Source organism: Octopus sinensis, linkage group LG1 (genome assembly GCF_006345805.1).
Source record: "Octopus sinensis linkage group LG1, ASM634580v1, whole genome shotgun sequence".
NCBI classification, from domain to species: domain Eukaryota; kingdom Metazoa; phylum Mollusca; class Cephalopoda; order Octopoda; family Octopodidae; genus Octopus; species Octopus sinensis.
The window spans coordinates 14,624,807-14,642,357 of NC_042997.1; the positions used below are offsets into that span (position 1 = coordinate 14,624,807).

Below are 17,551 nucleotides of genomic sequence, written 5' to 3' on the forward strand. Positions count from 1 at the left end.
TCAGGTTGTTTGTCAACTAAACTGAGTCTTATCTAGGCTTATCTGGGGAGGAAGGGTTGCTAGAAACGCAGTAAATCAAAAGATAATATTTGTCAAAAGAATGTATGAACTCAACATCAGATCTATGATTATAAAAAAATTGTGTGGGCACATAGAAATACTCTTGCTGGTGAATGAGTCCACTACAGGACCACTCAAATATGTAGAACCAGCTTCTTATTCAGCTTCTTATTGTCCAAGTCAATGCTGAACCCCAGCATGGCTGCGAGCTGGCAGAATCGTTAGCACGCTGGACGAAAATGCTTAGCTGTATTTCATCTGCTGTTACGTTCTGAGTTTAAATTCTGCCGAGGTCGACTTTGCCTTTCATCCGTTCGGGGTCGATTAAATAAGTACCAGTTACGCACTGGGGTCGATGTAATCGACTTAAACCCCTTGTTTGTCCTCTCTATCTTTAGCCCCCTGTGGGCAATAAAGAAATAAATGCTGAACCCCCAGAAAGAAAGAGGCTCTGTCTAAAATGTGAGTGGTGTTCTGTCAATGGTTTACTTACTGTAATGAATTTCACACCTAGGAATTCCTTAGGAAACAACTCTAGAAAAAAACAAAATCTTGCAGCAACAGGGATAGTGGAACATAGAGGTTTACCTTGCTGGAAATATATGATGACAAACTTACACATGTGGAGATGCAATGGCCCAGTGGTTAGAGCAGAGGACTCGCAGTCAGAAGATCGTGGTTTTGATTCCCAGACTGGGCGTTGTGTGTATTTATTGCGCAAAAACACCTAAAGCTCCATGATGCTCCGGCAGGGGGTGGTAGTGACCCCTGTTGTACTCTTTCGCCCCAACTTTCTCTCACTCTCTCTTCCTGTTCTTTGAGTAACACTGTGATGGACCGGCGTCCCGTCCAGCTGGGGGAAAAACATACACCACAGAAACCGGGAAACTGGGCTCATGACCCTGGCTAGGCTTGAAAAAGGTGTGTAAATAAATAAAAAAAACTTACACATGGGTGGCTTGGAATATGGATCGCTTCTTTCCCAAATTACAATGATGGAATTGGTTCAGCAGCATCTCAGGTAACTGAGTAATTGTTTGCAGGGACAGCACTGCTCACCTGCAAGGATATAGAACAGGTAATCATAACAAAATTTGCTTAATTCTGGAACTGGCCAGCAATTCCACAGCTGGTAGTTGTCCTCTCTTTGTGTGTTTCCACAATAATATCATTCTGTATTCAACTGGTACTTATTTTATTGACTTCGAAAGGATGAAGGGCAAAGTTGACCCTGGAGGAATTTCAACTCAGAATGTAAAGTAAAAAAAAAAAAAATGTTGCTAAGCAATTTTCTTAACACAGTAAAAATTCTGCCAGTTTGCCGCCTTGGTTACCATATTTATGTGGAGGTGCAATGGCCCAGTGGTTAGGGCAGCGGACTCGCGGTCGTAGGATCGCGGTTTCAATTCCCAGACCGGGTGTTGTGAGTGTTTATTGAGCGAAAACACCTAAAAGCTCCACGAGGCTCCGGCAGGGGATGGTGGTGATCCCTGCTGTACTCTTTCACCACAACTTTCTCTCACTCTTACTTCCTGTTTCTGTTGTACCTGTATTTCAAAGGGCCGGCCTTGTCACTCTCTGTGCCATGCTGAATATCCCCGAGAATTACATTAAGGGTACACGTGTCCGTGGAGAGCTCAGCCACTTACAAGTTAAATTCACTAGCAGGCTGTTCCGTTGATCGGATCAACCGGAATCGTCGTCGTCGTAACCAACAGAGTGCTTCCATCCATCCACCATATTTATATTAATCACATTTATACCACATTGTTATTTCTTTCATGGTTATGCAACAACTCAGTGACTGGAACCAATAAGAGAGTAAAAGACAAGAGATATGTCTTTGCTAATTCTATTTTTCTTTTTCTTTTTTTTTTTGAATTTTCAGTTGGTTGGTGGATCAATAGGTGGTCTCCATATGGGTGCATGCTTTCCAGACAGTTGTCAGGCAAAAGACATTCAAAATCTTATTCAATATGGTAAGTCTGTTCTTTTATTGCTTCTCTTTTATTTGTTTCAAAGAACTGAGGCCATGCTGGGGCACCAACTTGAAGGGTTTGGTCAAACAAATTGACCTGCTGGTCTCTTTTGCTAAACTGCTAAGTTATAGGGATGTAAACAAACCAATACTAGTTGTCAAGTAGGAGGGGAAGGTTAACACACACACATGTATAAAATTAACAACCACATAGTTTCATTCTTCCAAATCCACTCACAAGGCATTGGTTGACCAAGAGCTACAGTGGAAGACACTTGTCCAATGTGCCATGCAGTGGGACTGGACTCAAAACGTGTGCAAAGCATGTTTGCATCTATTAAGTAAATAAATGTCATTTGTTCTTGTGTATGTCACCAATAATTGTCAATTATAATGTTTTAAGATAATTTTTAATTATTGTATTTTTAAATTAATATAAACATTCAAGCGAGGTCATTACCAGTGCTGCTGGACTGGCTCCTGTGCAGGTGGCACATAAAAAACACCATTTGAGCATGGCCATTGCCAGTACCGCCTGACTGGCCCCTGTGCCAATGGCACATAAAAGCACCCACTACACTCTCGGAGTAGTTGGCGTTAGGAATGGCATCCAGCTGTAGAAACTCTCCCAGATCAGATTGGAGCCTGGTGCAGCCATCTGGTTCGCCAGTCCTCAGTCAAATCGTTCAACACATGGTAGCCTGGAAAGCAGATGTTAAATGATGATGATGAAATTAATAAAATAATTCAACTGTTTGAAACTCGCCCCTACATGTAGATAAGCTTGCACAATTTTTGACAATAGGCCCAAGCATGATTGTGTGGTTAAGAAGCCTGCTTCCCACCCATGTGGACTAGGGTTCTGGTTCAGTCCCACTGTGCAGCACCTTGGGCTGAGGGTAGAAGCTGAAGGAATGTACGGGAGAATGAGAGCTGGTTAGGGATGGAGAATGCATGAGGGATGAATATAATGTAGTAAAGGTGTTGAGGGTAATAAGTAAGGGAGGTAGGGAAGAGTAGGTGACAGCCATGGAAACTGGGTAAATCATCATCATCATCATTTAGCATCCGCTTTCCATGCTAGCATGGGTTGGATGGTTCAACTGGGGTCTGTGAAGCCAGAAGGCTGCATCAGGCCCAGTCTGATCTGGCAGTGTTTCTACGGCTGGATGCCCTTCCTAACGCCAACCACTCCGTGAGTGTAGTGGGTGCTTTTTACGTGCCACCCGCACAGGTGCCAGACGGAGCTGGCAAACGGCCACGAACGGATGGTGCTTTTACGTGCCACCGCCACGATAATTGTAATAACAACACAAACAAGCAATCAGGGAGTGCAAACCTTTGCCAAGGCAACATCAACCTCCTCTCAACGATTAACTGGAGATGATTTTTAAAACGAGAATAACTGAAATAAAATCGACTACCCTCACAAACGAGAATATTAAAAATGAACCTGATTGCTCTCAAACAGAAAAATAATCCGTATACCTTGTCCAGTACCTGATCAATCCCAATGGAAGTCATGGAATGTGCAAGTGGGTGTGCAGGCCATGTTTGTAATGCTGTGTGTGTGTTGTCTGGGTAAGGAAAATATTTGCATGACTTGAGTGCTCATATGTCAATAAGTCTTTGGGAGTCACTATGTAAAAGTTTTGGAAACACTGGTTGAAATGCAACAGGAACTTTGGTAGAGAAACGTAATCTTTATATATAAAAGTCAAGTTGTGTGTCTGTCTCCTACGATTTAGATTCCTAACTACTCCCACATTTTGCGGTGCAGTTTAACCAAAACCGGGTATCTTATAGTCGTGATTCATATCGAGCCCTTCTGGGTATTAGCGCGCGTCTACGATGAGTCTACAATTTAAAAAAAAAATTACCATCATTTTTTCCATTTTAATGCATTTTTTCGCTATTATATAAGGGAAGTAACTCTCTAAAAATGTCTACGATGAGTCAACGATTTAAAAAAAAAATTACCATCATTTTTTTTCCATTTTTATGCATTTTTTTGCTATCTTTTGGCTATAACTCTCTAAAAATGCTTATATAGTTATTTCCCTTACAAACCCGAGCAACGCCGGGCGATACTGCTAGTTGAACATAAAAATTGTAATTGTAATGAAACGTATACTGTATCATGGTCTTAAATTCCAGTCTTCCTTTAGTAACCCTGTTGTTTTAGATCGATGTATAGAATTATGTATTTATGTAAATATACTGTAGTTTTAAAGTGTATGTATAATCTCTTAATATAATGAGCAGTGTCTTTTATATATTTGTATATATATATATATATATGTTTATAGATATATATATATATATGTATGTATATATATTTATAGATATATATGTATATATATTTATAGATATATATGTATATATATTTGTAGATATATATATATGTATATATTTGTAGATATATATATATATATATATGTGTGTGTATATTTGTAGATATATATATATGTATATTTGTAGATATATATATATGTATATTTGTATATATATATATTATATTATATTTGTATATATATATATATTTATATTTGTATATATATATATATATTTATATTTGTATATATATATATATATTTATATTTGTATATATATATATATTATATTTGTATATATATATATAATATATATATATTTGTATATATATATATATATGTATATTTGTATATATATATATATATGTATATTTGTATATATATATATATATATGTATATATTTGTATATATATATATATATATGTATATTTGTATATATATATATATATATATCATCATCATCATCGTTTAATGTCTGCTTTCCATGCTAGCATGGGTTGGACAGTTCAACTGGGGTCTGGGAAGCCCGAAGGCTGCACCAGGCCAGTCAGATCTGGCAGTGTTTCTACAGCTGGATGCCCTTCCTAACGCCAACCACTCCGTGAGTGTAGTGGGTGCTTTTTATGTGCCACCGACACAGGTGCCAGACGAGGCTGGCAAACGGCCACGCTCGGATGGTGTTTTTTATGTGCCACCGACACAGGTGACAGACGAGGCTGGTGAATGGCCACGCTCGGATGGTGCTTTTTTTTGTTCATATATATATATATATATATATATATATATATATTTGTATGTGTATGTGTGTATGTATGTATGCATAAAATAGAGCCAGAGTGAGAAGTGAAGGTGGAGAAGATAAATGGCACAGCGAGCATTGTATGAATGAGAAAGGAAGGGGTGATAGATGAATAATGAAGGAAAGAGTGAAAAAGCCAATGAACGGCATTTGAAGTGTGAGTAGATTTGTTTGTAAAAGCAAGCTATGTTTGCGTGCATGTGTGTGTGTACAATGGAAATGGGATGATAATGTTCAACGCTGAAAATGTGTGTGTGTATGTGTGTGCATGTACAAGAGAACTAAGTGAAACTTTACCCACACATGTAAAAGTAAAGAAACAGGAAAAAATGATCCAGAATCTTTGTCCAGTATCTAATCAATCCCAAAATCTAATCAGTTTGTGCCAGTCGTGAGGCCGAACATCCCTGAAAGTTTTATCCGAATCCATCGAGCAGTTCTTGAGATATCTTGTCCACAGAAAAACAAACAAACAAACAAAGACAACTGAAAACAATACCTCCACCTGAAGGCAGAGGTAATAACAGTGAGAATAAAAATAGGAATAGAATAACTAACATGGAAAATAATGTGTAAAATAGTTGTAGTACTGACTATAATTTTTGAAACAATGGTAAAAAACAATAACAACAAGATGATGATAATAATAATAATAATAATCCTTTCTACTAATGGTACAAGGCCTGAAATTTGTGGGGAAGGGACTAGTCAATTATATCAACCTTAGTGTTTCACTAGTACTTAATTTATCAACCCCATAACAATGAAAAGCAAAATTGACCCCGGTGGCATTTGAACTCAGAACATAAAGATGGAAGAAATACTGTTAAGCAGTTTTTCTAGAGCAGTAATGGTTCTGCCTCCTCGCTGCCTTTTTCTGGAGGTTATGAGGAAACAAAGTCCGGGGGTGGGGGTGCACACTTTTGTAGGTATGACCCAAAAATATGTACTGGAGTCAATTTGATCAACAAAACCTTTCAAAGAGGTGCCCAAGCGTGTTTCCAGTCCAATTGCCCTGATGCAGTACCAGGCAGTAGTTCTCATGGCTTCTGATCTTAACTGACTGGAAGTGTTATCATGTACATTGTTTTGTCTTTATATAAAAGATGGGCTACAGCAAATATTCTGCTCAATACCACAGATTTGCTTGTCAGTTGTTTGATCATAACCAGTTGAGTACGTCCCTTAGTGGCTGACAATATGTGCATCTCTAATCACGAGCAGAAGTAGTGGGGGAGTATCATAGCCATGTGTTGAGAGGGATTCTTTGGGGTTTGGATAATTCACCTCAGGAAACATCCTTAAACAACTTTTATTCAGGGACCTTTTGAGCAGGATGGGCTACTCAACCTGAAGAAAACTCTAACTGGGCCCCACCTGCTAGGTCATGTACTATTTATCTTGATATGAGATCGCCATGTCGCACACATATGGTTGTGATGCATATGCCTGGTGTACCCTTATCAGATGGGTATACTGGGCTTTGTATATTTTACCCTGGTGTCACTTTGATGGCATGCACCACTCTCTCACTCAATAATAATAATGATGATGAGCAAATCGAAATCAAATTTGATGACTGGCATCCGTGCTAGCAGGGCGCAAAGAGCACCATACAAGCATGATCATTGACAGAGCAGCTAACTGGCTTCTGTGCTAGTGGCACATAAAAGGCACCATTTGAGTGTGATCGTTACCAGCATCACCTTACTGGCACTTGTGCCCCGTGCTAGTGGGGTGCTAAGAGTACCATCCAAGCATGATTATTGCCAGAGCAGCTAACTGGCTTCCATACCAGTGGCACTTAAAGGCACCATTCGAGCGTGATCGTTACCAGCATCGCCTCACTGGCACATGAAAAAATATTTGAGCGAGATCATTGCCAGTACCACCTGACTGGCCCCCATGCTGGTGGCACGTAAAAGCACCCACTACACTCTCAGAATGGTTGACGTTAGGAAGGGCATCAAGCTGTAGAAACTCAGCTAGATCAAGATTGGAGCCTGGTGCAGCTATCTGGTTCACCAATCCTCAGTCAAATCGTCCAACCCATGCCAGCATGGAAAGCGGACGTTAAACAATGATGATGATGATGATGATGATGATGGACTTTCTGAAGATGACATATGAGAGTTCAGATTTTGCTAATTGACCTGCACAAATGAATTGTTGATAGTGATCAAATGTTTGTATTGTACATTAGCTCACTCTCTCAATCAAATCAAGTTATTCAATTACATTGATCAAACATACTCAACTAGCTACTTTATTTCACTGACCCGGAAAGGATGAATGGCAAAGATGACCTCGGTGGAATTTGAACTCAGAACATTATGGACTGAAAGAAATACTTTAGAAGCATTTTATTCAACACTCTATCAATTCTGCTAAGTAAAATGGAGAAATAATGAATGATAATAGGCATAGGAGTGGCTGTGTGGTAAGTAGCTTGCTTACGAACGACATGGTTCTGGGTTCAGTCACTCTGCATAGCACCTTGGGCAAGTGTCTTCTACTATAGCCTTGGGCTGACCAAAGCCTTGTGAGTGGATTTGGTAGACAGAAACTGAAAGAAGCCTGTTGTGTGTGTGTGTGTCTGTGTTTGTCCCCACCAACATCGCTTGACAACCAATGCTGGTGTGTTTACGTCCCCGTAACTTAGCGGTTTGGCAAAAGAGACCGATGGAATAAGTACTATGCTTACAAAGAATAAGTCCTGGGGCCGATTTGCTTGACTAAAAGGCAGTGCTCCAGCATGGCCACAGTCAAATGACTGAAACAAGTAAAAGAGCAGAAGATAGGGTTAACAAAAAAAAAAAAAAACGATGACAATTAAAGGATATGAAATTTGGAGAGAGTTTAGAAAAGTACGTGACTAGGTCAGCTATTGACTATGGTCTGCGGGATGAGCAAGAATAGAAGAGAGATGAGGAAGGATTTTCAAATAAGATATATGAAACTGAATATAAATTAAGAATGGGGTACAAAAAAATTTGGGGAAGGCAGAGTATTAGTTAAGGATAGGCATTTCATTAAAAGTTAGCCAATTGATTACTTATAATGATAATGATGATAGAAATATATACATCGTGGTATTGATAACAAAGTACCACCATTGCACTTTACCTTCGCCACTGCAGTCAGACAACAATGGGGATACAAATAAAGATACCGATCAAATTGATAACGGTGTTTACATTACAGAAGTACAAGGTCAAAGCAAATGGTAGCATCAACTGCAATATTTGACTTCGAATAGTACTAATGGAAATAATGGTAATCATAAAAGTAACAATAAAACTGATAATAGTAAAGATATAAGTATTAGTTTAAAAGTATTAATTTAGAAGTATTAATTTAGGATATGATAATAATAATAATAATGATAATGAGTTTATTGAATACAATATCACGATGCACTACAACTTGTTGGAAAGAAAGGTAAAAAGCAGTAATTAAGTGAAGTGTTTGTTTGTTTGTTTGTTTGTTTGTATGTATGTATGTATGTATGTATGTATGTATGTATGTATGTATGTATGTATGTATGTATGTATGTATGTATGTATGTATGTATGTATGTATGTATGTATGTATGTATGTAACGTATGTATGTATGTAACGTACGTATGTAACGTACGTACGTATGTAACGTACGTACGTATGTAACGTACGTACGTATGTAACGTACGTACGTATGTAACGTACGTACGTATGTAACGTACGTACGTATGTAACGTACGTGCGTATGTAACGTACGTGCGTATGTAATGTACGTACGTATGTAACGTACGTATGTATGTAACGTACGTAATATACGTAACGTACGTATATGCATATGTATGTATATATCCATATGTATGTATATATACATACGTATGTATATATACATACGTATGTATGTATACATATGTATGTATGTATGTACATACGTATGTATGTATGTACATATGTATGTATGTACATATGTATGTATGTACATACGTATGTATGTATGTACATACGTATGTATGTATGTACATACGTATGTATGTATGTACATACGTATGTATGTACGTATGTATGTGCGTATGTATGTATGTGCGTATGTATGTATGTATGTATGTACATATGTACATACATATGTATGTATGTATGTATGTACGTATGTATGTACATACATATGTATGTATGTATGTATGTACATATGTATGTACATACATATGTATGTATGTATGTACGTATGTATGTATGTACATACATACATACATATGTATGTACGTATGTATGTACATACATACATTGTATGTACGTAGTATGTATGTACATAGTATGTATGTACATACATATGTATGTATGTATGTATGTACATACATAGTATGTATGTATGTATGTACATATGTATGTACATACGTATGTATGTATGTATGTACGTATGTATGTATGTATGTACATACATACATACGTATGTATGTATGTATGTATGTACATACATACATAGTATGTATGTATGTATGTATGTACATACATACATATGTATGTATGTACGTATGTATGTACATACATACATTGTATGTACGTAGTATGTATGTACATAGTATGTATGTACATACATATGTATGTATGTATGTATGTACATACATAGTATGTATGTATGTATGTACATATGTATGTACATACGTATGTATGTATGTATGTACGTATGTATGTATGTATGTACATACATACATACGTATGTATGTATGTATGTATGTACATACATACATAGTATGTATGTATGTATGTATGTACATACATACATATGTATGTATGTACGTATGTATGTACATACATACATACGTATGTACGTACGTATGTATGTACATACATACATACGTATGTATGTACGTATGTATGTACATACATACATATGTATGTACGTACGTATGTATGTACATACATACATACGTATGTACGTATGTATGTACATACATACATAGTATGTATGTATGTACGTATGTATGTATGTACATACGTATGTACGTATGTATGTATGTACATACATACATACATATGTATGTACATATGTATGTATGTATGTCTATATGTATTTACGTACTATGTACATATGTATAGTGAAGGCGCATGGCTCAGTGGTTAGAGCGTCGAGCTTACGATCGTGAGGTTGTGAGCTCGAATCCTGGACCGGGCTGCGTGTTGTGTTCATGAGCAAGGCACTTTATTTCACGTTGCTCCAGTTCACTCAGCTGTAGAAATGAGTTGCGACGTCACAGGTGCCAAGCTGTATCGGCCCTTGCCTTTCCCTTGGACAACATCGGTGACGTGGAGAGGGGAGGCCGGTATGCATGGGCGACTGCTGGTCTTCCATAAAAAAACAACCTTGCCCAGACTTGTGCCTCAGAGGGTATCTCTCTAGGTGCAAACCCATGGTCAGTGCCTGACCGAAGGGGGTCTTTACCCTTTACATATGTATGTATATATGTAATTTATGTATGTATGTGTTAACTACATTCAAGAGATGGAGCCTTGTATCCTTGTAGGAAACCAGCTCCCTCCTCAGTGAAAGATTTATAATGATTTAAAAAATGGAAGAGACACACACACACACACACACACACACACACACACATATACATGCATATAAATGCCTACACATACACATAATTTCTCTGGTAAATTTCTTCAGTCATGCTTTACATCATATGAAATAAAAGAGAGATAGAGGAAGAGTTAACATATGAGGCGCAGGATGGCAGGAGGAGGAAGAAGAGCAAATGGTAGCAATTAAATGAGGAGCTACACAAATTAGAAATTTGTGTTATCTAATTTTATTTTCAGATAATAGATATTTTCTTTTGAAAATTGATATTCATTTTATCATTTTGTTTGGCATCAAGGAATTCGAAAAAACTTTATAATATAGTTATTGTTGAATGCCATATTTCCTGATATTACTCATTATGGCATGGATAGACTTCCAAAATTACCTATCATATGACAGGTAATGTTCCAGCATTATTATGTACGTATTGGGTTGTCCGGAAAGTTCATGCCGACTTATTTTATAATGTGGTTGATTCCATAAAATAGGATTTGACTACACTTCCATTTAGAGCACAGTTTAAGCTATCTTTTCATGGAAGAAGGTTTATGTTCCTATAACCTGTATTAATTCTGTAACCCTTTAAAATGGAAGAGAAGAAAGTTCATTTTCGGCACTTGATGCTTTGGAAACCAGACAAAAATTGCTGCAGCTCGGCTAGGATGTGTTACCCCACCCTCCATATTCATCATATATTGCTCCTTTGGATTTCCACTTATTCAGGTCCCTGCGGAATAGTCGTAATGGTAAAAATTTCAATTCTTTGGGTGACGTAAAAAGATATCTTGATGAATTCTTTGCCACCTCAATTCTGGGAAGAGGGTATTTTCAAGTTAAAGGAAAGATGGAGATGCATTGTATGCATACATAATACATATATGTATATGCACATACAGACATAATATATTTATAAACCCAGAGTTCTGCTATTTTGAGCTTCATCAATAGCAAGTCATTGGCACCACATTCTAAGTGAAATGTCAGAAGCTAACTGATTTAGTAAAACTGATGTCGCATTTAGCCAGCAGGTTGAATGAAAATTCGTTATTAATGACAGTAACAATATCAGTTCAAATTAGCAATCTGCATATCATAATCAATACACATATACTGCTGAAAGCCTTCTAAACTGCACTTTACATCTTGAGAAAGCATCTCTTACAGACTATACTACACAAACATGATGATGGTGATGAGATAGATATGTAGAGAGAGAGAAAGGGAGACAGAAATATTTTTCCCCTTGGCTGTAGACCTTTACTTATCAAAATATTCTTATGATTGCAGATATCCATCTTCTTCCAAAATCAATTTCTGGAAATATCAGCTCAGTGGTGCAGTGTGAAGAAGATAGAGGCTATGATTCAAAAGCTATCATCTCATTGTAAGTATTGCTAAATATTGAACTTTATGTCTGGAATTTATTGGTTCTAACATTTGAATTTCAGACAATTGTTACCTGAATTTTGGTTGTTGTGGTTGTTTCAATTGTTGTTATCTTTTATCTTCCTTTATTTGCTTCAGTCATTGAACTGTAACCATGCTGGAGCATAGCCTTGAAGACTCTAGTTGAAAAAATTAACCCCTCAATTTATTTTTAAATCTAATACATATTCTATCATTTTTTTTTTTGACCAAACTGCTGAGTTACAGGGATATAAGCAAAAGTATACATACATATTTATACGCACACACACACAGATGATGGATTCTTTTAGTTTCCATCTACCAAATCTACTCGTGAAGCTTTGCTGGACATTGTTGAAGAGCTGAAAACGAGGCAATTTCTACTCTTCTCCTCTGGAAGCCATCTACTCGCAATACCAGAGGGCGCACACTCTCCTACACTGATGTACTCTCCAGGGATACAGGCATCCAGCAACAGGACATCCGTAATGCTATGATGAACCGTGAAGTCTGGCGTAGCATGGTAAATTCCATTGTCGAACAATGATGATGATGATTAAGCTTTTCTCAGCCCAAAACTATGATAGAAGATACTTAATGAGCTTGAACCCCAAAACTATGTTGTTGGGAAGCAAACTTCTTACCATACAGTCATGTCTGTGCCTTTGTTGAAGAGGAGTACTCCAAGACTTTTGAGATTGATATAACTGGTGCTTTTTCTGAACTCTTGCATTAAAAAACATGGCTAGGGATGTGCTAATGAGGGAACCTCTGGATAGACTCAGTCACCAAATCTGCCGCAAACCACATGCTGCTATCTTTTTAAAAAAGTAGGATGTATTGCCAAATGTAGTCCTAGAAACACTAATCCTGACATACAGACAGAAAATCTTAAGAATCCAGAATTCTCTAGTGTTGTCATAAAGGAAACAGACAGGCTTATTGTCTGAAGATAAAAGGACACTCATAGACACATGTTTTTACCTCAACAGGCAAGATTATACAGATTTAAATTAGACAGAAATTAACTAAGAGAAATAACTCAGAGTAGCCAGTGGCATGTATTTTATCTACATAGACAAATTAGTATAGGAGCACTCCGTCGGTTGCGACGACGAGGGCCTCAGCTGATACGATCAACGGAACAGCTTGCTCATGAAATTAATGTGTAAGTGACTGAGCATTCCACAGACACGTGTACCCTTAACATAGCTCTCAGGGAGATTCAGAATGACACAGAGTGTGACAAGGCTGGCCCTTTGAAATACAGGTACTATTCATTTTTGCCAGCTGATTGGACTGGAGCAACGTGAAATAAAGTGTCTTGCTCAAGGACACAATGTGCCGCCAGGAATTGAACTCACTACCTTACGATCATGAGCCGAATGCCCTAACCACTAAGCCACGCGATCTCATATACATACATACATACATACATAGGATAGGAGCACTCCATCGGTTGCAACGACAAGGGTCCCAGCTGATACGATCAACGGAACAGCTTGCTCGTGAAATTAACGTGTAAGTGGCTGAGCACTCCACAAACACGTGTACCCTTAACGTAGTTCTCAGGGAGATTCTGGATGACACAAGGTGTGACAAGGCTGGCCCTTTTGAAATACAGGTACTACTCATTTTTGCCAGCTGATTGGAGTGGAGCAACGTGAAATAAAGTGTCCTGCTCAATGATACAACGCGTCGCCTGGAATTGAACTCACAACCTTACGATCATGAGCCGAATGCCCCTAACCATTAAGCCATGTGACTTCACACATAGACAAAATATAGGTATATTAAATACCATACTACATGAATTGATGATTTATCAAAATTATCTTTGCCTCTAGAAGATGTGTCACAATTCACAAAATGGTAACTGGAACTAGATCCATATGATAATGGGAGATGTGTGTTTTGATGCATGTGTTTTACCAGTCGTGTTTGCGTCATTTGTTTTGTTTTTTTTCTCAGCTGTTTTACATTTCCCCTGCCATCCCTCTCTGAGAATATGACATGATTTCCCCTATCCTACCCACACTTAATCTTCATTTTTCTTTAATTCAATGAATTTCTAGTTTTCCTGTTCTTGCACAATTTTCCACCTACACATCAGACATCACAAAGAATTAATCTTCAAGAATTCATCTAATTCTATCAAAGCAGGATGGTAGTAATTTTCCTGCCTGATAAACTAAGCATGCTTATCAAACATTGAAATTAAGAATGGTTTTTCATATATTCCTTCAATAATAGATTACAGCTATAATTTGAAGAAAAACATTAATTAAAAACAAATAGTTAGATAAATGGGAAAAAAAATAATCAATAATATATTTTTTCTGTTAAAGATACTAAAAAACTAAAAATTAATAAAAAATATTGTATTAAAAATTAATTCATATCCTGCCAAGTGTTTCACAAAGGAAATTAGGTTAAATATATTAGTTAAAATAGCACACCAAATGTTGAAACAAATGGGAAATAATATTATTTCAAGTAAAACATATATAAAAAAAGTCCAGCTTAAAGTACAGGCTGTATTTGTTTCTAAACATTATCATTCATTTATGAAAGCCAAATGTAACAGATCGCATTGTGAGATGAAAAAAGGAGAGAAAAAATTTCACTGGCCAAATGTAAAAATTCAGTGAGGAGGAGGAGGGGAAGATGATAATGGTGATAGGAGGAGGAGGATATTTTAGTCTGTTGATGTAGGAGTTACTCTTGATGCAATTTGTAGTTTAGTGAATCATCACCACCACCAACAGCAACAACAACACCATCGCCACCATGATCATAATTTTTAGATCTGTTTTTAGTGGTGATGGGGGGGGGGGGGTTCCAGTGTTGGCATGGGTTGGGTGAGATCTTTTAAGTCAGTATTCTATGACTGGATGTCCTTCTTTACACCAACCCTTACATGATTGCAAGTAAAGTACTTCCTTCCACTCGTCTTTTGCATGTCAAACTGCTGCACTCCAGGACATATTATTTATGTGGGTCATAAACAAACTTCACTGTAGCCCAAGTGGTACCAATAAGAAGACATATAGAAGCAAAAATACTCACACACACACACACACACACACATATATACAGTGGTTGGACAAAATAATGGAAACACCTTAAAATTTCAAACAAATTTATTTTAATTGGCGTTAGGAAGGGCATCAAGCTGTAGAAACTCTGCCAGATCAAAATTGGAGCCTGGTGCAGCCATCTGGTTCATCAGCCCTCAGTTAAAATCGTCCAACCCATGCTAGCATGGAAAGCGGACGTTAAACGAGGATGATGATGATGATGATGATGGTGTAGGACAGCCTTTGGCAATAATTTCAACTTGAATTCTACAAGGTATGGACTCGTACAAAGTTTGAATTGTTTCCAAAGGAATTTTTATCCATTCTTCAGCCAAAACAGTCTCCAGTTCTTGTAGTGATGATAGTGGGGGATATCGACCCCTTATTTGTTTTTCTAAAATGCATCATAAATGTTCGATAATTTTGATATCTGGGGACTGTGATGGCAAGATAAGATGTTCAACTTCACTAGAATCTTCCTCGTGCCATTCAGCAACAACATTCCAGGCTCATATTCTGCCAAGGTCAACTTTGCCTTTTATCCTTTGGAATCTATAAATTAAATACCAGTGAAACACTGGGATCGATGTAGTTGACTTGGCCCCTCCCCGCCAAAATTTCAAGCCTTGTACTTATAATAGAAAGGATTATTATTATTATTTTCTTTTTTATTATAGGATTATCATCTCAATTTTCTTACTGCACATATTTCTGGGGACATTATATGATGTCCTTTTACAATCTGGGAAGTCCTCTTCAAATGCTGCTGCTCAGAATGGAATCAATAATTCTCTTCCAACTAGCACACAAGACGTTTCATTGAAAGAAAAAGAGGCTCATGTTAACTGCAATGGTACCAAAACTCCATCAAAAAGTGATGAGGAATTAGGTAAAAACATTATCTTATTTTCTTATACTTTTTCCAGTTGTTTCAATCATTGGACTGTGGCCATCCTGAAGCACTGCCTTAAAGAGTTTTCATCAAGCAAATTTATTCTGGTACTTGTTTTCTTTAATCCTGCTACTTATTCTATTGGTCATTTTTGCTGAACTGCTAAGTTTCAGACACATGCACAAGCCAACACCCATTGTCAGGCAGAAGGAAGTGGAGGTACCAACAGAAATACACACACACACACACACACACACACACACACACATGCATATATATATATGACAGGCTTCTTTCAGTTTCCGTCTAACAAATCCACTCACAAGGCTTTGTTCGGCCCGAGGCTATAGTAGAAGGCACTTGCCCAAGGTGTCACACAGTGGGACTGAACCCGGGACCATGTGATTCGTAAGCAAACTACTTACCACACAGCCACTCCTTCACACATATGAAGGGCTTCCACACAGTTTCTGTCAATCAAATTCCTCCTGCCAAATTCACTAACAGGGCATTTTTGTCAGCCCAAGACTATAGTAGAAGACACTAACCCAAAATACCACACCGTGGTACAGCCTGAAACCATTTGGTTGCAAAGTGAGCTTCTTAACCTCTCAGCCATGCTTGTGCCTTTGCATTCATTTCATTCATGTATTTGCATTGTTCTTTTTGCCAATCTCTAACTGTGGAGAGAACTTGTGGAAGAGGTACACCCAGGAAGACATGGGACAAGCTGGTGAAGCATGAACTCCGAATGTTGGGCTTCACAGAGGCAATGACTAGATACCTTTCACAATATGCTGTGCTTGAGAAGACCCATCAAGCCAAGTGAAACCGTAGTCATGACCAATGCTGGTCTCTTGTAACCAGCACCTGTGCTGGTGACGTGTAAAAAAACACCATTTGAGTATTGGACCTCATGGAGGCAACTGACACCTGTACTAGTAGCACATAAAAAGTACCTGTTGAGCATTGGGCCTCATGGAGGCAACGTGGTCGATGCCAGTTTTTGACTTGACTTGACTTGAGACAGCATTCACCCAGGGTGCGTTGAGCTGGCTTCATTCATCCTCAATGCTGCATCTCTCACAAACGCCAACCAGGCCTGGCGATTTGAGGCTAATGACCGCATGATCTCCAACCACTCCTTATTCCAGCAGCAAATGCTGTAGACATGGGGGCCTAGGTTGGGTTCCAGATCAGCCTTGACTGTCATCAGCCAGGTTTTTCGTTGTCCACCACATTGCTTTCGCCAACCCTGAAAGGGAGCTGGGGCAATTACTTCATAGATGAATTCTCCTGGTTAACGACAGAGGGCATGTTATCAATCCATCGATGCCAGTGTTATGTAATTGGCACCCATGCTGGTGGGACATAAAATACAGATTTTGAGTGTTGAGCCTCACAGAGGCAATGACTAATGACC

General features: G+C 38.0%; 2 protein-coding genes across 2 annotated transcripts in view; one reads left to right on the forward strand and one right to left on the reverse strand.

The window, feature by feature from the left end:
• The window catches only part of LOC115218554 (nose resistant to fluoxetine protein 6-like), a 66,470-nt gene that overhangs the window by 16,571 nt on the left and 32,348 nt on the right, over window positions 1-17,551 (forward strand). The window contains exons 3-5 of the mRNA XM_029788454.2: window positions 1,949-2,039; window positions 12,037-12,133; window positions 15,914-16,125. Coding sequence (XP_029644314.1) covers window positions 1,949-2,039; window positions 12,037-12,133; window positions 15,914-16,125 — 400 coding nt within the window. The remainder of the gene's footprint in view (window positions 1-1,948; window positions 2,040-12,036; window positions 12,134-15,913; window positions 16,126-17,551) is intronic.
• Window positions 1,009-17,551, reverse strand: part of LOC115214562 (solute carrier family 66 member 2-like) — a 221,412-nt gene continuing 204,869 nt past the window's right edge. Inside the window, exon 7 of the mRNA XM_036509875.1 lies at window positions 1,009-1,119. Coding sequence (XP_036365768.1) covers window positions 1,116-1,119 — 4 coding nt within the window. The 3' untranslated portion in view covers window positions 1,009-1,115. The remainder of the gene's footprint in view (window positions 1,120-17,551) is intronic.